The 21,460-nt window shown below is 46.6% G+C and overlaps 1 protein-coding gene across 2 annotated transcripts in view; it reads right to left on the bottom strand.

The window, feature by feature from the left end:
• Window positions 1-21,460, bottom strand: part of DENND2A (DENN domain containing 2A) — a 57,469-nt gene that overhangs the window by 15,411 nt on the left and 20,598 nt on the right. Inside the window, exons 2-13 of one of the 2 annotated variants that reach the window (XM_074539098.1) lie at window positions 18,987-19,085; window positions 16,138-17,349; window positions 15,021-15,148; window positions 11,695-11,816; window positions 9,114-9,311; window positions 7,094-7,187; window positions 5,769-5,819; window positions 2,719-2,906; window positions 1,923-2,032; window positions 1,642-1,711; window positions 945-1,022; window positions 298-438 (exon numbers count right to left, since the gene is read on the bottom strand). In XM_074539098.1, the coding sequence (XP_074395199.1) occupies window positions 298-438; window positions 945-1,022; window positions 1,642-1,711; window positions 1,923-2,032; window positions 2,719-2,906; window positions 5,769-5,819; window positions 7,094-7,187; window positions 9,114-9,311; window positions 11,695-11,816; window positions 15,021-15,148; window positions 16,138-17,349; window positions 18,987-19,054 (2,460 nt within the window). In that variant the 5' untranslated portion in view covers window positions 19,055-19,085. The remainder of the gene's footprint in view (window positions 1-297; window positions 439-944; window positions 1,023-1,641; window positions 1,712-1,922; window positions 2,033-2,718; window positions 2,907-5,768; window positions 5,820-7,093; window positions 7,188-9,113; window positions 9,312-11,694; window positions 11,817-15,020; window positions 15,149-16,137; window positions 17,350-18,986; window positions 19,086-21,460) is intronic. The other variant, XM_074539099.1, reaches the window with a different exon arrangement.

The raw sequence follows: 21,460 nt of genomic DNA, 5'->3' as shown, positions 1-21,460 counted from the left end.
GCACAGGACCTGCTGTCTGTGCCTCCAGGCCTCAAGGCCAATGTCCTGCTTCCTTTTTCTATATTAGGCTCTGTGCTTACATTCATTTTTACCATAGGATTTCCATTTTGATTCTGAGTCACTGAAGTCTCCATACCATCCCCTCTGGTGCCCAGTTTTACACCCCAGCTTCCCGCCCACAGCTGACAGATCATCTGTTCTTGAAAATCCCCAGTGCTATGCCATGGTCCCAACCTTCACTTGCTAGTCCTGCACCATTTACTGGCCTGTTTCCCTCTCTCTAGGAAGCGTCTTTACCTCTGTTCCTGAGCCTGGCAAGAAGTTCTTGACTGTAATGGTCCTGCCCAGAGCTGGGAAAGGTGCCTCCATGACACTCCTCATGAGAGGCTGCACCAGGGCTGGGGAAATGCCCCGTCTCTTCTCAACCTCATCCAAGATCTGAAATAAAGGCATGAAGACACAAAAACATGCAAATCAGGAGGAGGGAGATAACACCAGGAATTAAGTGCACCAGTATCTATCTAGATAGATACTCCTTAATCCAGTATTGACATGGAGCTGTGTGTCAAAAGAAAGAAGGCAAAAGGTGCAAATGAAGATCCTGGAGTTCTTTTATCAGGAGAAACACAGCTCCAGTGAGGCCACTGTGAAGCTGAAAATTTCCAAACTCCCCACTACACTCAGAGGTTAAAAGGACTCCACCTTTTAACCTCTCTTGTATTCTGGGAGGTTGTGCTGAAAGAAGCAGGCAAGAGCTGACAATCTAGTTTTCCTATTAACTGTGCTTTTGCTAGGTTCTGGAATTAGCATGTGGTTGCCTCACCAAATCTTTCAGATCCTTTCTTCAGCTATCAGCCTCCCTGATCCCCATTCATTCAAGTGCTGGCTTCACTCAGATCCCTCTTCACCTACAGCACAAATTCCCCCTCTTTCTCCCCCCTCACCTTAGAGAAGAGATTGAAGCATCCAAGGCGACTCACAATGCAGTAAACTTCTGGGAGACGCTTCCCTTTTCCACTGGGCTTTCAAGACAAACACAAACACACACACACACACAAAACAAGGAAATGTCAGAGTTATATCTACTGCAAAGACAGAGTGACTGCTCTCTTAGTTGTGCATCTCACTGGCTGGCTCAGAAACTGGCAGGCATTTGACAGTGTGGTGATGATGACAGCCTGGCTCAAACCCTGGTACACCACAAACAGGGAGGAGAAATGGGCACATCCACAGTGTGGTCCCAGCTTACCTAAGTCAATGACAAAGGCAGAGCAGACTGATCTACAGAGACAACTCTGAACCTACAGGACCAGCACAGGTTTAGAAAACTGTTTAATAGGAATCCAAACCTAAAGAGGATAAACCCTGTCTTCAGCTTCAAGGGTGAAACAACAGTCCATGGCCATGGTAAAGTGCTGGTGCAAGGAAAATGCAAGAGAGCTATGTCTGGAGTGGAGGATGGACACAGAGAGGGACTTTGGCACTGAACAGAAGAGAGCAAAGCTGTTCTGTTGTCACTCTTTTCAGTCCACACTGAATGAGAAGTGCAGCAGCCTTCCACTTTCCAGAATGGGTGCCAGTAACACCAACCCCACAGAAGGCTGCACCACTAGGAAAAGGAAAAAACTCAGAGATAATTACCAGCAGCCTCCTACAATACCCAAATCGCCTGCTTCCATCTTCCCCCGTCAGGACAAATGAGAATGTCTCACTGCAGAAAGAGAAACCAGAAGGACAAGATACCCATCAGCCTCATTACCAGTCCCAGACATACAAATCCAATAAAACCCTAGTATTTCTGAATTTTCTATACACTCCTCTCAGAGTTCTGCCCAATCTTCTACTGTAACAGCTTTTGCATTTAATTAGCTTGATATAGAAATCTGTTTCTCATGAGTCAGGATACCAAGTACACTACTTACCTGGCAAATTGATGGATGGGGGCCCAGTCCTTTGCATCAGGGAAGCAAAACTGGGGAATAGCTTTCAACTGATCTTCTGCCTCACGCATGAATTTGAACGAGCGCTCAAGCTAGCAGAACAGAGAGAAGGAATGTTTCCAATTAGTCAAGTGGGGATGGAATGACTTCAAATATTTTTCCTGTGACAAATGAAGAGGTGATGACAGAGGCTAAGCTTCTGCCTGGAAGATATTAAAATTTCTGTGATTCTGGCTCACCTAATCTTTAGATATCTCAAGGTAACTCTGTGCCCCCAATTCCATCAAGCCCTGTCTCTGCAGCACCTGCCTCTGCTATATTGTGCCTCCAATCTGGGACACACCTTCTAGCAAGGGGAAAGAGAACTGAAGTCTGAGGGGATCTCTGGTCACATCCCATTTACAAACACTCTATCACATTGGCTCTGTGTTTCTCCCATTCCTCCTTCCCCATTTTGAGCTAGGCTATCACTGAAAGCTGTTCCTTCCCTTTCAGAACATGTATCTTCTCCCAACCATCAGTCATCTTTAAAGAGGAAAGGGGGAGAAAGGGAATAGCTACATAAAAGTCATAGCCAAGGGCAGCAAAAGATCTAAATCAGCTGCTCTTTCAGGAGTGAGCAATACCATGACAATTCTCAGGCAGTGACTGAAGCCCTCCCACATCTTCAGTGTCCCCCAGCGCTGACACAGCAGAGGGTCACTGACACAACACGTGCTCAACAGAGAAGCTGCAGCTCCTCCAGCGATCCAAGTGCCCCACACAATCTGAGACAGACCTTCAGTGGGAACTGCTGGGTGACCTCAGGGATGTAGGCAGCCCCAGCCTGCTTCTTGTGCAGCGACACCACGACAAAGTACTCGAAGAGCTGCCTCTCCTGGTACTCGATCAGGTCCCGCTCCAGGGTCTGGTAGCGCGGCGCTTGCTTCAGCCGTGACTTCACGTGCACCAGGCGCTGGCTGTGAGCTGCAGCAACACACAGAGAGCCTGGCTTGCTCTGCCTCTGCACAGACTGGGGCATGAACCTGAAATCACCTCACTGCATGGCTTTCTCAGTGGAAAGCTTCTTTTGGAAGCTGCACTATAAATATTGACAGAGATGGGCCATAATGTTGTGCCATTACCCTGAAGAACTCTGGCAGCAGAAGGATTTCATGGATAGCTTTTACAGCCCAAGCTGAGCCAAGCTGAGATCCATGTGGGACATGATGTATCAGATAATGTCCAGCCACTCATCCTAGCACTCATTTATGCACTTTGCAAAGCCAGCACAGTGAGGTGATTGACCACCTTTGTCCAGAGGAGACTGTGGGCAGCAATCCCCAGGGTTTCACAAGACCAGCACCTGGGTCAGGCCAGGGCTGTGCTGTCTGAGTAATGCTGGGGACTCCCAGCTCCAGCACACAGGCTGGGCTGTAGGCCAACAACAGAAAACATGAGAAAAGATGTGCCAGTGAAAAATGCTGGCTCATGCCAGTTCTTCCTGTGCCTAAAGTTAATCTCTCAGTGCCATGCTTCTACAAGTTCACCAAGACAATGGGAAAACAAGCAAGCTGTAGCTGCAACACACACATGAGCCATGGGAGAATAAACATTCCAGCATGGAAAGTAATGAAAAGCTGCCTGCTGAGAAGAGACCAGATGAAATTCCCTGAGACCACCCCCTGCTTAGTTTTACAGTTGCATCCCAAATTAAATCTCCATGATATGTCCCTTATCCCTGCTACAAAAGAAAGAAAGAATTAACAACAAGTAGAGACTACAGCACATTCTCACAGCTTTGCTTTTTGGGAAGGTGGGTGGCAATGCAACTTTTTGATGGAAACAACCACCACAGAGATGCTATAGGAACTCCAATACATAAGAAATGTCATGGGAGATAGGACTTCCTGAGAGATGGGATATACTTGTTCATCTTTTGTCTGGTAAAGTTGTGCCTCTCAGGGACTATTCCAGACAATGAAATTAAAGGCAATCTTGAGGTGCCTCTCAAATTAGAAAGTGTAACAAACCCTGGGCAGTTAAGGCCCTAGAAAGATGGCTTAGAGTCCTTTTTCTTGTCACCTACTATGTTATTTGCTTTAGGGCTGTAAAGCTTTCAGAAGTGCTTTCTGTTTCACCAGGGACTTCAAAAGGAGCAGTGTCACAGCAATGCTGAGTGCTTCTGAAAAGCTTGCTCAAGATCTGCCCTGTTTATATTCTGAAGATAACAGAATTTTACTGCTGTTATCATGGCAGAGTTTGTCTTCCAAGACTTTTCCTTTCCAAGGGTCAGCACTTCCAGCTCTGCCATGCAACCTCATGATTTACTGTGTCTCAGGTGATGTACAGTGACTTGCATGCAGAGGTACCTGGCTGGTGTGGTTGATGTTATTACACAAAATATGAAGTCCCAAATACAAGAGACTTGCTTTCAATCATCTCACTTTCCTATTTAAAAATAGGGAAGTCAACAGTTCAACAAGGCATAAAGCAGAATTCAGCTGTAGTTAGAGCAAACAGCAAGTGCCAGAGCTCCTGTTCACACTTATGCAGACTTGCATAGTCACTCAGCCCCAGGTTGGGATCTGGATATTGTCCAGAGCCCAATGCTGTTGGATTTGAGGTGACTTCACATGATCTCCATCATCCTCTCTCCAGGGAGTTCTGAGCTGCAGTTACAGAGAAACACAGGATGATGCACATGATTCACTATGGCAACCAGCAGCAGGCAAGAGTTCAAGTCTTCCTGGCCACATCTACACTGCCTGTCTCAGCTAAATGTGAACATGCTCTGTATTTTCACAACATTTCAGGAGGGCTGTGAATATAATTTCTGCACCATCCTGGAGCAAACCCTCTCTCCTGTCTCCAGCCTAGCCTTAGAACCTGTCAAAAGGTAGGCACTGGCAGCAATTTTCAGCTTGCTCTTGCTAACATAGCAATACAGATAAAAGATTTCAATGCAGATGAAAGCAAGAGCATACAGTAGTTCTTGAATGGGAAGCTGTGTTCCCAAGAGGGAACTCAGCCTGAGCTTTCACTTCTAAAAACCTGCAAGAGGGTGAGAATGAGCACTCCCACTCACAGTGCACGGTGGCTGACACAGCTCATGCCTGTCTTTTCAGCTTGGAACTGAACTGACCTGCTGTCCAGATCTGATGTGCAGGTGAGTCAGGAAACTTTGGAATGTGAAGGAGTTTCCATCTTCCATTCTAACCCTGCCAGGATTTTAAATATGCCCCCCAAATTCCCAAAAGACAGCAATGTCCCCAGAATGTGCAGGGGCTAATTACCAGTACAAGGTTTCAGAAGAGTATTTTGGAGACCAGCACACCAAATAATCCTACAAACAAGAGTGAAGAAAGAAATGTAGTGCTTTATCCCAACCCAGCCAGTGCAGGAGAGTTTAACCAGCAATCAGCCACACAGTGCCACTCTGTTTTCCTAGCTAGCCAGTCTGGCTGGTGGCTTTTCTCCCACAGTAAGCATGTGCTGAGGTGTCTGGACATCCAGTGCCATGCAACAATGCTTCTGCCACTCTGGTCACACATTTCTGACTCTGCACTCTGAGAAATCTCACTCTATTTCCTCAGTGTCCAAAACTCTTCCTGGAAAGTCAGTCAACAAGGAGCTTTGATGGGAGCTGGAAGAGATGTTTGTTTTGGGCCCCTGCAGCCCTCTGTCCATGGATTTTCTCCTGCAGCACTGAGATCTCCATGTTCTCTTGTGTTCCATGCAGAAACAAGGTTCTTCTCCAAAGGTAGGACACAGAGGAGAGATCTTGTCCTAGGAGCTCAGAGCAGAGTTCATCAGGAGCCATTTGCTCTCTCCACACATTTGCCTTACCTTTCAGCTTCTCTTCAGTGTCACTGTCTGATTCACTGTTTTCATCTGTAACTAGGAAAAAAAAAGAAAGTAAGGGGAAGATGAATTAAGGAAAATCTATTTATAGCTGTGCATTTCTTATCACTGGCATGAGAAAGCTGGGACTGGCAACTTCAGGGGGAAGCAGTTTAGGTCCCAAGGGCCTTGTTTTTTTCAAGGGTGCACATACCCACAGATATTATGCTTACCAACCCTGGTATCTTCCCATTCATAAAGGGATAAAACAGCCAAACTAACAACAAAATCAATTTTGCACAGCCAGAAGAGTTGCATAAAGAATAAAATGCCAGAACAGTATTTTATCCAAGTTCTGTATAAGCACAACACCAAGGTAAAATACTCATTAAAACACAGTAGTTTCTGGGACATGGGATAAAACCAAGAAAAGAAAGAAACAAACACAAAAAAATTGTCAGACTGAATCAGATTCAAGGTCTATATGGTCCAATGATCTATTTCTCTGAATCATGCTATAGGGAGGGGTATAAAAAGTCTGGGGTGCTTCCCCTGGAAGTTCATATAAACACTCATCCACCCGATGGCTGTCTATGCTTTATGAAATAGGATAAATACTAACAAATAATTGAGGGAAACAAATAGAGGTGGTCACCTTCTACTGGATATTAAAGTGGTTTGGAAAAACATTGTGTGTTGGAAAGACACAATCTTAATTTTTATTGAGATGAGATGCTTAAAAGCAATTTCTCTGAAGTGTCTGAATGCTTTGGGCAAGTTGTTAATTGACAGTGGGAGGCTGAGAGTCTCAATCCCGCTATGATGGAGATGGTCCTACAGTCAGTTGCAGAAACCTTGATTCCCAACTGAGGCTATTTGTTTATTGGGATGGTGACAGAACCAGGGCTGTTCCAAAATCTCCTGTCTTCCATTGGACAGTTCAGTGAAGTGACACATTCCCACAAAATATTTTGAACTCAACAAATCAGAGTTTTTGGACAGAACATTCCTCTCCATAGCTTCCAGCATGTTCCAGAAATAAACATCAAAAAGAGGGGACATGTTTGGGGTGACCTATAAGGTTATCATGCAAAGCCATGGACTGAAAATGAAGCAAGAAAAACAGAAACCTTCCATTTTAACCAAAGGGCAGAGGAACAGCCCTTATCTTACAAAAAAAAAAAAAAGAAAAAAGAGCGGAAACCCCAACTCAACCTTAGTCTGGACTGGATGAAGTGCTAGAAAGTGTCACATAAACCACTAAGGCAGCCTAAAGTCCGGAACAGGTCCTCAGAAAGTCTTAGAGGAATGATGATGTGAAGCTCCTTTACCTTTCCCTGAATTGCTCTCTGTAGACTGTGACAGTCTCTTGACTCGTTTCTTTCCCCTCCGTGCCTCGTAAATGGCATTGATTTTCAGCACCAGCTGCTCAGCAAACACACAAACAAACAAGGTTAATTTCTTCCCCAGGCAAGAAATTGAGCTAGAATTTAGTGCAAAGTGCTCTTTATCCCAACCTTGGCCACAGTGAAACTGTTCCCTTGATGGTGCAGGAGGCACAATTCCCAGGATCTATGCTGCACTGCCCTTGCTGACTCTGGTACAGCAGAGCCCAGGGGAACAAACCCCTGGTGTGAAAGGCCACACCTGACTGCACTTCCTCTGTGCAGTTATATCAGCTACACAGAGTCCACCTCTCCAAACCATGATCCATACTCCATGGGAGCACCAGAGGGTCCCTTAGCAACCTGTGCTGGTCTGCAGGTTCGGAAGCAGAAAACTGGCTGGAGGATGACTGAAAAAATTGAGAAGGACAGAGGCCAGTGATGCTGAAATATTTTACACCAGTGGTTTCCTTTGCAATCCTGTAACTCCTGTGCTCCCAGCTGGCCAAGAGAGAGGACATTTCAGTGTGGGGCAGTGCTGGGCTCAGTGGCTCATTCAGTGCCTCTGGTCTCCCTGTCTATTCCTGAAGGGGAGGGGAATTGCAGCAGAGCCATGCCAGGCTCCCTGCCTGAGCAGATCTGCCTCCTTCTTAGGGTGCCAGACAGGAGCACTGGGATATGGCCACAGCATTCAGATTTATTCCATAAATAATTGGAATAAATTCAGATTCCAGATTTACATCCACACATGTCTTGTGAGCTCAGGGTAAGACAGGCCCACCACCTACTTGGTCAGGCAGCTCTGAGCACAAATACAGAAGTGGGAGGCAGGATGCTCTGCTGTGGAAGTACAGCCTTCACCCAGATGCCCAGCTCAAGCCTCAGGTGATGCTGCCCTTGACAAGCAAACCTCAGTTCTGCCCTGGCCCTGCAAGACTGCTCAGTGGCACTGTGGGGTAAATAAACACTTGGAATCCTCTCTTCAGTTGACATAAAAGTATGTGTGAACACACAGACAGAGCTCAAGCCCATGCACAGATGTGAAGACATACTGGGAAAGAAACGCTAAACATTTGCAGTCTTTGGCTCATTCCTGAAAGGCTGAGGCACACAGAGAGAGCATTCAAAAATCAGATATGCAAACATGAACACAGATCTGGCAACCAGGAAACAAAGAAGATACACAAACACATCCCTTTTTCCCCAAATGCAAACTGTGGGTTTGGAAAAAAATCACCACAGACCGTCCCTGGTAGCCTCTGCTTGTCCTGCAAAGACCGGGATAAGCAACTGTGTTTTTCTAACTGTGTTTTTGAAACATTCAATAGATAGACTGCTGCCAAACCTCATTTGGATTGAATACACATCCTGCCAGATCTGAAAGAAAATAAAATTTAAATGGAGTAATGCTGTATCCAAGTAAGAAATAGGAAATGTTGCTGCAGAAAATGCTCATAACTGCAGACAAGTCCTTTTGCCACCCAATTGTCATTATGTTCATTGCTCACTTACAGTCACATCTTAAATTATAAACAGCCAGTGCATTAGTTAGAACAAAGAACAACAGATTTCCAGGAGGAAACAAACACACAACACACAGACAATTTCTGACTGTCCCATCCAGGAAGCACAGGAGGAAGTATGATGGGGTACATCTTCTGCAAAATATGAACTGCTTCTTTCCTCTCTGACATACTTCAATTTCTATCCCAAAATTACAATGCCTTTTTTTTTTTTTCTTATTATGAAACCTCAGAAGGAAAAATAACTTCTTTGAAAGGCGCAGACATGTTTGTGTGTCTTCTCCTTCAGGCAGAAAGGGGGTTAAGCACAAGTCAAGTCAACAGCCAAGACAGCAGCTGCCTTGCAGGGATGCCACACACTGGAAACTAAAGAAAACCTGGTCTCATACTCACACTCCTGCCTGGAAGAAGCCAAACCAAAAAAGCCAAAGCCCTAGATTTACCTTGGGAATCTTCCTTCTCCTCTTGCCATTCTGAGAGTCTCCCAAGGAGAAGAAGGTGTCATCTGGACTGCTGGGGGTTGAGGGAGGGCTGACCTTGGACGGTGAGCCAGTCCCATCCCGGCTCAGTTTCCGTATGTCCGGCAGTTTGAAACTCCGCCGCTCTGAGTTTTGCCGGAAAAACGTGGGCTTTGAAAGCAACTGGAAATGGAGGAGAAGGAATGAATGACCACAGAACCTTGTGGGTCTTTACTCCACTGCTTACACTTCATATCAGTAAATCCAGCCACAGCACTCAGTTGTCAAAACAGCCTGAGAGTGCCCACGGATTTGCACACATGCAGGAAAGCCATGCAGCTGCCAGGCTACATCTTGGCCAGCAATTTAACCAGCTCATTTTCATTCCAGAACAGCACACAGGCTCAGGGGTTGGCCAAGAAGCTCTTGCTCCAGTGTGGAAAAAAATCTCCCAGGATTTGGGTAATCCAGAGGTTGGGATTGTAAACAGGACAAGACTAACCAACCAACCACAGGCATTTGGGATAAGGAGCAACTAGCCAGCAGGGACAGAGAAGCAGTGAGAGCAGGCAAAAAGCACTGTCAGGATGGCTGCCTTTGACAGGAGCCAGAATCAGGTATTTCAAAAGGCACAAGAGATGCTATTAGACAATTATGGAGACTGCTTTCCTCCTAAACTCATTAGCAAGTTTGGTGGGAGTACAACAGAAGACGTTTAAGCAGCAGAGTGAAGTTCCTAAAGTCTCTGACCAAAAATAGCATCAGAGAAGTAGGAAGCTAAGCTCCACATAAAGGGGAGCAAACCACTTCTCACCAGAAAGATGCTCAATAAGAACACTTTTTATCTTCTCCTACAGAATTTCCCAGTAGTTCTGACAAGGCAAATTGCACCTTTTGTGAGAACAGAATCTGCACTTCCAGAGGATGTATCTGGCACTAAGAAGTGTGGGGGAGAATTATCCAGCCTAGCTCTGAACAATTCACAGCAGCACTGTGCCTGTAGCTGAGGCAGCACCACCATCTGCCTCCACCAGCAGACACACTCAGCAGTTATTAGTCACACCAATTAATCCACTCAGGTGAGCTCAGGTGTCTCTGGATTTGGCAGAAGATGCTCACGTCACAAAAACGTTTGCCACCTACAGAGAAGTCCTGTAAAAATGAGGCTGTAAGGACTCTCTGCACTGAAGAATCCCATTCTGCACCAGGGATGTGAGCTGTTACATCTATAGTAATCCTGAAAGTCCTTCCAGACCCATTCCCCACCACTGCAGCCTGGTCAGGCTCTCCACAGGACGAATGCTGCAGCTGCAAACCCATCAGCTGCCATGAGAGCTGCAGAATTCCTTTTCTGACTGAGGCACATCAGGGCTTTTAGACACCAAAGCACAGCAGAGTAACACAATGACTGCTGTTCAGCTCTCCTGCTGGGAACAGTATCTCTGGTGAAAGGCGTTCCTGGGCAGAACTGCAGCCCCCTTTTCACAGCACATGTGGGAAATCTGGGTGCACAGGTGACTGCAAATCTCTGAGGGAGATCAGTCTCATCCCAACACTGACACACATGGCCCCTTGCTGCTCTAGACCTGACTAGCAACAAGGAGAATGGATTGGGAACCACAGAACCATTTTCACTGAATTACCCAAAGACACCTTAGTTGCTGATTAAGCTGGTTGGAAAAGAGCAGCATGTCAAGGAATGCTGCACATAAAACTTCTCAAAATGTTGGATAACAGCTCTAATAATAGTTGTTACTTGGACAGCATGAGAAAACCCTTTGGCCAGGAAAGCTGTGTTTTGATCCCTGCTATCCACTCTGGACCCATTTATTGCCAAGACGACTTTGGCTGTCATGCTGTCCCTGCTGTCCTAGCTTGGACTATCTAAATAGGCAACATGAATCAACCAAAGCAGCTTGGGAGGCTGAGGTAGCAGGGCTGCCCTTGGTAAACCCTGAGCTCTGAGCAGGAGATGCCAATCAAAGCTTTACCTCTTCTTTTGGTTCCACGGACAAGGAGGAAAAAGGCCCCAAGCTGTGAGCTGGGCTGTGCTGGGGACACCCTTCTAGCACTAGCTCTGCACCCAGAGGACTGGCACTGCCTGACTTACCAGCTTACCACTGCCAGACTTACCAAATTGTCTCATGGAGAGAGCAAAAAGGGCTCCTGTGGGGTGGGGGGTGTGCTGCAGAGGCACCTGGGCACCAGCATGGGCAGACTGCACTGCCCAGGACACTGAGACACCAAGGCTACTGCAGGCCTTGATTGCCCAAATACTTCCATGCCCTCTTTGAGGGGAGGAAGGTGCTCCCACACCACCAGGGAAGGAAATCCTGGAGTGAAAAAAAAAGTGAAAGCAAACAAACCATTTATGTAAGGGAATGCTGGTTTGTTTTTTTACCTCCCTGAAGGGCAGTAAATCGCCTCTTATCACACTGTACCCTGTGGCAAAAGACGTAAAGGAAAAATCCCTAACATGATGAAGGTATCCACTTTTTCCACAAAACACCTGGATTTCACCCAATACTTTCTGGAGCAGAAGAGGTGGCCACTTGAATCCAAGTACCTTTGTGGGAGTCCCAGGTACAGACGAGGTGGGGGATGCTGGGAAGGTCAGGACACATTTCTTCCCCAAACAGCGGCTGTTGGTCTCAATGTCTTCATAAGGATTTTCCTTTGAGGGTGGATCTGCAGCAAAAAGCCAAAAGCAAAAGATTCTAAGAGCAGAAAATATCTGAGGATTGCCATAAAAATCAGTTTAGGGACCCCCTGATCTTCTCCCACATCACACATAAAGACCTGTTCTCAAGCATTCCTGCAATTGCTTCATTCTCTCCATAGCCCTGGAAGTCCAGCTGCTTGCTGGGCAGTGTCCAAACCCTGACACAGACAAATGCAGCCATAGAAACATATCATAGATATTACAGATGGAAAAGATCCTGCAAACCCCTAAGTTCATTTTCCTGCATCCAGAGAACTGTGCTGTTCTCATGAACATTAGTTCATAACTACATTTCCTTCTTTCCAGTCCTCTGCTTGGAGTTCCTCAATGAAACTGTGAGCTGAAGCATGGTATGAAGGTTCTCTCTCTGTTTAAGCCCCAAATTTAGGGACATGACATCTGGTCACCACTTACTTGGGGCTTAAGTGACGCCCTGCTCTTGGGCTGACTGCAGGAAGTTTTAATCCACACTCTGAACATGGATATCTATCACACAATCCAAACATGTCTACCAATCATGGAGACCTCAACCTCACATGCTGTACTTTAGAAAGAAGGAAGGATTGAGCCACTCAAAGTCAGGGTGCTCCTCCCCTGCAGAAGGATGGCAGGGAGGGCATGTGGCACACAGCCCACACCTCTGACATAGATGCAGATTCCTTTCTTCCAAGTAATTCTGGAGATGAGGCACACAACTAATTTGAGTTTTGAACACCCAAAATGATATGTAATGAACTTCTTATATCCCACTCTTCAGCAGTACTAGGGAATATAAGCCTAAGTGTGTTCACAAAGAGCACAACTCTGACAAAGCAGGTTGTGACATCTCCACCCAAGCCGCTAAGAAACCACTGACAAAGGCTTAGCCCAAGGACCTGCACAGGCAAATGACATGCTATGAGCCTTGTCTCTTCACTGCCCTCATTTCATGCCACATCTCAGTGGATAGCTGGGACCCAAAGCAACTGCCCTTCTCTTACTGTCACACAATGCTTGGCTGAGAGCAAAGACTGGAAGCCAGGGGTGCTGCACACCCTGCAGCAGGACCAGAAATGGCTGTGGGATCTGTGTGACTGGTGCCTGCCCAGCTGGGGCAGGAGTGCAGCTGAACTCTGCAGACAAGGACAGAAAGCCAAATCTTTCCCAGCACTGTCCTCTCCAGTAGCTGGTGGCACCCAGTGCTCCAGCAGGGAACCCAAATTCACCATGGAGAAGGCAAGAGGGTGTGACACCAGCAAAGCAAGGCTGCACTCACACCTGGTCAGCAAACATTCTCCTGTCCCTGAAACTGGCTCCACTTTCTCATTTCAATGGCCTCTTTCAGTATTAAAAATCTACTTCAGCTGTCATGCAACTGGGAAGATTGGAGAAAAAAAGAACAAGCTTGGATTCTACTGCTTGTCCCATTCTCAAACTGCTAAACAAGTCCAATTAGCTTCAACCTAGAAGAAAGAAAACAATTTCCCTCATTTTTACAAATCAACCTTGTCATCCATCAGCCAGCTTCCAACATTCCAGGTAAGCAATGGTGAACAGGGGAAAAGAGGGTGCATGAAGGAAATCTGTGTGACTTGCTGGGAATTGGGACCATTATTCCAGCAGCAGCTGAACCCCCCCAAGTCACACATATGAGTGTGTGTATGTGTGTGCTTGCATGTCCTGATGGGCACACGTGATTGTCAGTGGGCAGCAGCACTGTCCTGTGGCTGAAGTCTTGATTCCCCCTCCACTGGTGAGGTTTTCACATGATGTTTTTCTTGTGGATTAAACTTGTCTGTGAACAACAAAACTGCAGCTTTTTCTTTTGAGTTATCCCCATCCACCCTTTTCCCAAGCTTCCATGGTAACACCACCAAGATTGCAGGAATCAATTAAAGATCACTGACTCCAGGCAGGGCCTTAACATGCAGCAAGAAAACAAAAAACAAACATGCTCTATTAGCTGACAATTACCTATTACTTTGTTTTCTTCTAATCTTTGCAAGTAAAAGCTGGAGGGGAGAAGAACTTCAGGCTGAGATTTGAGTTCCCTGCACACTTGGGACATGGGGGTGTGCTTGTGTTTGAATAGATGGATTTGCCTTCACAGCCACTCTGTAATGCTATCCATGTTATTCCAGCTGACAAGGTGACCCTTACTCAGTGGTTTCTGAGACCTCCCATCATGGCCCAACACAAAAACCCCTCAGCAGCTGCTTAGGCACTCCCTGTTCCTTTGGCCTCCCAAGAGAAGAGAAGAAAAAAGCAAACACAAGGCCCTTAGCTCCACAAATTAGGCCAAAAGCTTCAAAAATGTCAGAAAGGATGGATTAGAATTGCCTTGTCTGCCATTAGCCCCAAGGGAACACAATTCCTTTCAGACTCTCTGTCATTAGGTATGATTGGGTTTTATTCATATCAAAATAATAATGCCTGGCCTGCTCCTGAGAAAGTGCAGCTCCTCCTATGCCCAACAACCACAGAGCACCTTTGTAGGATTACAGCAGCATGGAGCTGATGCAGCTATTCCCTTCCTAATCTGCTGACCTCTGCCAAGAGATTTACACAGCACTAGCCTACAGCTACTAAAACTCATTAAGGCTTTTTCAAGAGGGGCATTTCTATGCTCCATCAAAGGCCACATAACTCACAATATTAAAAAACACTATACAAATGGAGAGGGTCACAGGAAATAGTGTTTAAAATGGCATTGATCTGACATTGAAGTTAGAGAACTAAATAAAACTCAATTTCAAAGAGCATGAGACCCAGTTTCTTAATTGCAATGGTACCTGAAGCCATACACAATCCTATTCCTGAGTTGTGGAACTGCTGACTTCAAGGCTGTTTTCAGACTGCTCACATTATCTCAGCAGTGACAAAATCACCACAATGGACAGATCAGAGCTGTGAGAACTAATCCACAGGACAAAAGGAAGGCAGAGAAGATATGCCAGCAAAAACTAAAAGCTGCTTCCCATATGCCTCAGGTTTATCTTTGAAGCTGATGAGCTTTGAAGTCCCCCGTCCATTTTTCTTATTACTTGCCAATAATATGCGCAAAACGTGTCCTGGTTTACATTTGGACAATAAACACACTTTATTCAGCACCTCTGCTGAATGCCTGTTGACCAGGAGTCTCTGCTGCTCAGGACTGGCAGGCAGCTCCCTCCCCTGTGCAGGGTTCCTACCCAGGATGTCTTCATAGACGTTCTCCTCAGATAAAGTGCGTGTGAGGGCCAGCTTGGTCTGCGCGTACCAATCCACCCGGCCGTGCTCGGATGAGGACTGCAGCAAGTCTTCAAACTCATAGGATTTCCTGCACCACAGAAGGGGGAGGAGGGGCAGAGAGAAGAGTGATGCAGTTAACCAGCATTTATAACCAAATTACAGCTAATTCACTTCTCCAAAGTGCGACACAGCTGGCAAAATAAATCGCTGAGAACGTTTGGCTGCATCATCCCATATAAAGCATGAAAAAGCAATACTGAGATTGGCTGTTTTTATCAGGCACTTGGAGGTGCCACAGATAATCTGGGTTGTTATGGCAATAGCACACTGTGGAGATGCAAGTGTGAAATGGCACATCCTGGAGCACTGCACAGAACCTTAGGAGGTGAGAGGTCCCATTTACAGCACAGATCCCACCCACAGAAAGTGTAAGAGGGCCCCAAAATCAGCTCTCTGAGCAGCAGAGAAAAACAAAACTTGCTTGTGGAATGGTAGGAAGGGTAAAACTGTGCCCTCCATGAGCAAACCTAGCAAGTTTTGATTTCCTTTTTGCAACGGAGCCAGGAACTTTCAAGTGACAATTTATCCAGAGGGCATTAGAAAAGCTGTGTATTTTATGTTCTCCACCCCAAAAATGTGTGACAATCATGTGGGAGGGAATAAAAGGCAAGCAAGCACTCCAGAAGAATATATACACATCAGATTCACTGAGGTTTGCTATGGGCAGTGAAAATGCTGCACTAGAGACTACAGATTATCATTCCAAACACTGTTCCAGACCAGCTGTGGTCATTGTGTAATTAAGTAGAGTTTCTCCTAAGAAAACCAAAACAAAACCCCAAATCCCTCAATTTTAGGCTTGAAGGTTAAGCCATGTAATACAGTGACCTTAAATCTGCCATAACTTATCGCTCCACAGTTACCCTGTGGAGCAGTGCTGGCCACTAATACATTCTCTGAGGGCTGATTATGCTGGAGATTCTGAGCAAAAAAGGAAGATTTGTCTCTCTCAGAGAAAGATGGGAAGGTGGCACTCCACCATGAACACCAACAGCTCCATGAAACACACCCCAGTACCTGTGGTCAGCGTTGTTCTTGTGCTTCCCGCTCCAGAGCCTCCTGCTGACAGCTGATGGGGGAGGAGAGGAGGGCAGAGGAGGGGGAGGAATGGATGGAAGAGGGGGTAAGTTTCTTTTATTCCTAACTGCTGGCACCCAGTCCTCTTCCCCCTCGTGTTTGAAAGTCCGCCGAGGCTTGGGCAGTGGGTTGATGAAGGGCTTCTTCTCTGGCACCCCCGGCTCTGTGTACACATTCTCCACCGTGCTGTGCTTGGATTTCACATGAGAAATTCTGATCTCTTCTAGAGTCCCAAAAATCGGCTCACTGATGTCAGAGTCCACGCCAAGAAGCCTTTTGTTGAGCTCAGCCCCACACACACCCTCATGGCCCTCAGGAGCAGCGTGCCCTTGTGCTGCCTTCTCCTGCAAGCACTGTGGGGAATAGTAAGTACCAGGCAGCTGTGGCTGCAGCTCTGCTGAGCCATCTTTCAAAGCCTGCTCTAGCTTCTTGACCTGACTAAGCACTGAAAGATTCTCCTTCTGGACCTCCCACTTCCCACCTTTCACTTCCTTGCATTTTCCAGGGCTGAACTCCATTTCCTCATCCTTCTGCGCTTCCCCTTTTCGCTCTGCTGCTTGCCCTGTGCCTTTCTGAGCTCCTGCTTTCCGCTCATTCTCTTTGCCTGCCCCTTTGCACTCCAGTTCCCAGCTCATAAGTCTCTTGGCCTCTGCTTTCCTTGTCACCAGTGCTTCCCCACTCATCTTCTCAGTTCCACAAGGCATCTTGTGCTCCTCTTTAACTCCTGCCTCCTCCTCCCTGCGAGGAGCAGACTGCATTTCCTTTTTCCCTTCCCATTCTGAAATTTTGTCCTTGATGCTGAAGGACTTATTCCTCCAGCCAATTTTTCCAGGTGACCGTGTATTCTGAGTGCCTCCTATCTGTCTCTTGATGATTTTATTGTTTTCTTTGACATTCAGATCCACAGATGGGTCACTGATGATCATTTTAGGACTAAGCATGTTCTGCTGAAAGCAGTCGAGCCTTGGATCCAGCATCAAGTTCTCCAAGGCTCCCAGTGGGTTCTTCACCACAGAAGAAACTTGTTCAGCTTCAGGTGTTGAACCCAGGGCAACAGAGGAACCTTCAGAACATTTCTCACTCAAAAATCCACACAGAGGTTTTCCTAATTCTTTCACAGCTGCTGTATTGTTTTTATCTGCAAGCTTGATCCTGCATATCAAAGGCAAAAAGGAAAGAAATATTCACTGCCATTGCTCATCCTTGGTTTACTTCATCAGTTTCTCAAGCTTTACTCATAAAGGTGATGGTAGAGGATGCTCAAACCAAGCACTTGACATGGGCTTAAAGGGGAGGATGCTCAGGGAAAGGTCCTTCTAGCCAGAACATACTGTCCTTCTCTTGTTAAAACCAATATGAGGTTGGAAACAGAGCCTTCATCTGTGGAACAAGTAAGCTGCAGGTTAGAGAGGTATTTTTTGTACATCAGACATGCTGATACCAATGAGAGCTTTATCAGTGTGTGTGTGTGTGTGTGTGTGGTGTGTGTGTGTGTGTGTGTGTGCAGAAGTGCAGCAGAGCTTTGGACATCAGCAGGCATTAAACAAACAAATGCAAAATGGACCACCTGCAAACAACAGCAAAATTACTGCTGTTACACAGAGGAGAAAGCATGTGGTACATCTGGCATTCCTGTAGTGCCTGCTCAGAGAATCAGAGGATCTCTCTCAGTCCATCCTAATATTCCCCACATGCATATTGATGCCCAAAGACTGCACTTATATGATTCCATTTGTATGGGCTCTACCATCCCAGTCCACACATGCACTCAGTCCCCCCATGCACTCAGGTACACTCCCCCAGCACCCAGAAACCAGATTCAACATTCTCACATTAAACATCTTCACTGTTTGGGGCCAAAGTGCAACAAAAATCCCAAATATACTTAGTCTAGAGATTTCCAAGTGCGTGATATCACAGGATCAATGCTGTGATATTTTGTCAATATCCTGCTGAACAGGCAGTTATTCCAACACAAAATGTTTCTGAAGTCTTTGAGGTTTACCTGGGCTTGGGAAAGAGCACCAAGACAACAAAAGGTAATTACTGGGATGCAAACCCTTATAATTAGTCCCATTTAATCACAGTCCCAACAATAAGATTCAACTTGGGAAATTGTCCTAATAACTTAAACGTGTCAATTGTGCCTCTTGCAGAACTGAGCAGCCTTGCAGGAGCATCCCTGGGGATACCCTGTGTGCTGTCAGGAGCTTTGTCCTGCAGCTAAGCAGTGCTGGCAGCCATGGCAGACTCGGCTGTGGTGCAAACTGAGTCTGGGACAGGTTTTGGAGAGGAAACAGGACCTGAGCCACACCTGCTCTTCCTCAGCCTCACAGATACTTCACTCCTGGCTGGGCAGTGACACTGTGCTTTGGTTAAGAGCTGGTGCTGAGAGCACCACCAGCTTTCCCAAGATGGGCACCACAGTGCCACGGTGGTTGGACCTCAGAGCAGAAGGGACCTTGCAAAGGGTGGGGACAGTGGGGCTCCTCTGAGCAGTCTCCAGGCTTAAAGACTTCCAGTGCAGGCAGGACAAACATTGGCAGAGATATCATCAGCACAAGTGCTCTTGCCTTGGGGCAGACCTTGGGGCAGACCTTTTCCAGCACTGAGTCTGGAACATTAGAAGCCTGACTGGATGATTTAACACACAGAATCACAAGATGGAACCTATGGGGTGTGTTTTAATGTGGGAGCAGAGAGGGACAGAAGGGTTCCTTCCTTTGGTTTCCTTTGTGTTAGGGACAATAAAGACGAACAAAGCACAGTGAAACATGGCAAGCTCTCACCTCTCACCAGACCTGCAGAGAGCACCCCCAGACGTGCTGCTCACATCGGCCACCTTGCTCGCTGTCATCGTGTCAGCACACAGCCGGGCAGCAGGTCACCTGCAGAGAGACACAAGGAAGAAGCATTGCTCTCTGCTCAGCATCCTTCTCTTTTCCTTCTACACACACACACACACATATTTCTCCTTGAAATCCAGGAGAGGACCTGCAGCAAGACATGACAGCTGTCTGAGGACAGCCCAGGCTTCCTCCCCTGCTAAATGGGAAGAGGGGTGACAGCAACACCCCTCAGAAGCCCAGTGAGGAGCTGACAGTTTTTGAGGGCAAAAATTGCCTTGGACTCAGCATCAATTGCTGCACCTTGAATTAAATATGGAGAACATTTCAAGAAGGCTTTTATTGCTGTCAAAATCTCCTCAGATTTAGATTTTTTTTCCCCTTGCAGAAGACTAAGCCAAAACCAATTTTATAACAACCTGCACTAAGGCCACAAGTCTGAAGTGGCTGCTGAACATACAAGCCTGTCACAACATTTGAAGCTTGGGATAAACAATTTAGCCTGAAGAAAAACTTGGGAAAACATTTTAGCCTGAAGAGACACTGCACTGCAGCCACTGGTCTTCTCTCTGGTGGGCCACGTTAGCCTGCTACTGATCTCATTTCAGAGGACAACTCCTTGTGGGATAAGAGAAATCATTCAGAAAAATGAGTCATTCTCCTTGCCTCATGATTTCTAGCACTCTTGTAATGACTGTCTCTCTCTTTGAGTGCCACTGCTACCCAGTCAATGCAACAGACTCCATCTCCATTTTATTGTGCTGCAATGCTCTTTTTGATAAATAGAAAATGGAAGAATTACTCAGTTGCTCTGCAGAACCATCTCTGCTCACTTATCAGGGTGGTCTGCCTGCTCTAAAGCATTGCAATGACAACAGGCTCACCACCTTGCAGGCAATACTTGGAAAAGTCTCTCAGGTATCTTCACTGGCTGCTCTGCCAGAGGCTGCCCTGCCATGCCTGGCATTTGACAAGACCAAATGCCTCTTGTCATTAAAAAAACATACAGCCCACCACACCAGAAACAGGAAAGAGCAAAAGGATCTCTCGTTTCCACTGTTCAAGTTTTTGGGCAGAGAAAGGAAAAAGGGGGGCAGGGAGAATCAGTTTTGTTTGTTCACAGTTTTCTCTCCCTCCTTTTATTCCATACTGGCAATGTTCCTGAGGCGAGGAGTGAACTCTGGGTCAACTCAATGTGTACACACTCGGGGCAGCTCATTGCTAACCATTTAGCAGACTCTCTTTTCCCAGACAATAAACCCCCTTGGCTTCTCTCCCTCATTAGTAACTGGAACAAGCACCCACTTCACTTATAGACACAGAGCAGCTTTGCAACACTGTCAAGAAAATTTACCAGCCTAAGGACCAAAATCTATTCATCCATCCGCTAACTGTTATGGATTGAAAATAATGAAAAACTAACCATACTCGTGGCCTAGGCCAAAGAATGACTCACCCAGGCAGCCAAAGCAGATTCCTACAAAGCTGCAACACAGTCTGCTCTGCACTTGGTTTACAACATCCCTAGAGCAGGGACAGTCTCTTCACTCAGCACTCACATGGTGCCTTGCAGCTCCTTGTCACTGCCTTTAGTGGTGAGAAATACATTTCTTGTGTCCTCACACACAATCCCTGTGGCTCTGCTGAAACATCAGATGTTCACTGGGGATGCACTCCTCTGTCTTCATGAGATCACCCAGTTTCCCCATCAGGAAACTCCATCTCTCAGCCTTTTCCAACAGCCCACGAACAAGCCCTGTTTGAAAAGGAACATCTGGGTACCAGCAGATGTGTGCTGATGCTCAGCACAGTCAGCTCCCTGGCAGGCCTCCTGTGGGACAGGCCAAAAGCAGATCATACAGACTAAGAGGTGCACTTGTTTCTTCCTCTGTGGTGGATGGGACAGACTCCATCAGCCCTGGTTTGCAGAAGTGAGCCACAGAGCAGCAGCTGAGTGCTGCAAGAGTCTCATGGGAAAGGAGCACCACAGCCAACAGCAGATGAGCGTGACTTGGAACCAAGGGCAGAGGGACGTCTGTCCCCTCCAGGCACAAGTGTGGCTGGACTAACCAAAGCAACACACCCATATTAGGCAGATTAAAGGGTGCTCCAGGAGCTTCCAAAGCCTGTGACAACAGCCAGGTACCTGCTGACACCTCCACAGACAACACACACTGCTTAGGGAGTGAAGTCATCCCTAAGAGATCCACGGGCAGCTGTGCCTTCCCTCTGAGCAGCAGGGCACACATGGCGCCCTCAGCATCACCTAGAGGATCACGGCAGCATGTTAGCTGGTTCTACTCAAAAGAGTAAATATTTATCCAAACACATTAGAAGACAAGAGGGGAAAAAGAGTGACCTCTGGAATAAAACAGCAGAAATTAGTATGGTACCTCTCAGTAAGTCCAATAATCAAA

This window comes from Zonotrichia albicollis, chromosome 4 (genome assembly GCF_047830755.1).
Source record: "Zonotrichia albicollis isolate bZonAlb1 chromosome 4, bZonAlb1.hap1, whole genome shotgun sequence".
NCBI classification, from domain to species: domain Eukaryota; kingdom Metazoa; phylum Chordata; class Aves; order Passeriformes; family Passerellidae; genus Zonotrichia; species Zonotrichia albicollis.
The sequence above is the reverse complement of the archived record's forward strand: the minus strand, read 5'-3'. Positions and strand labels throughout refer to the sequence as shown.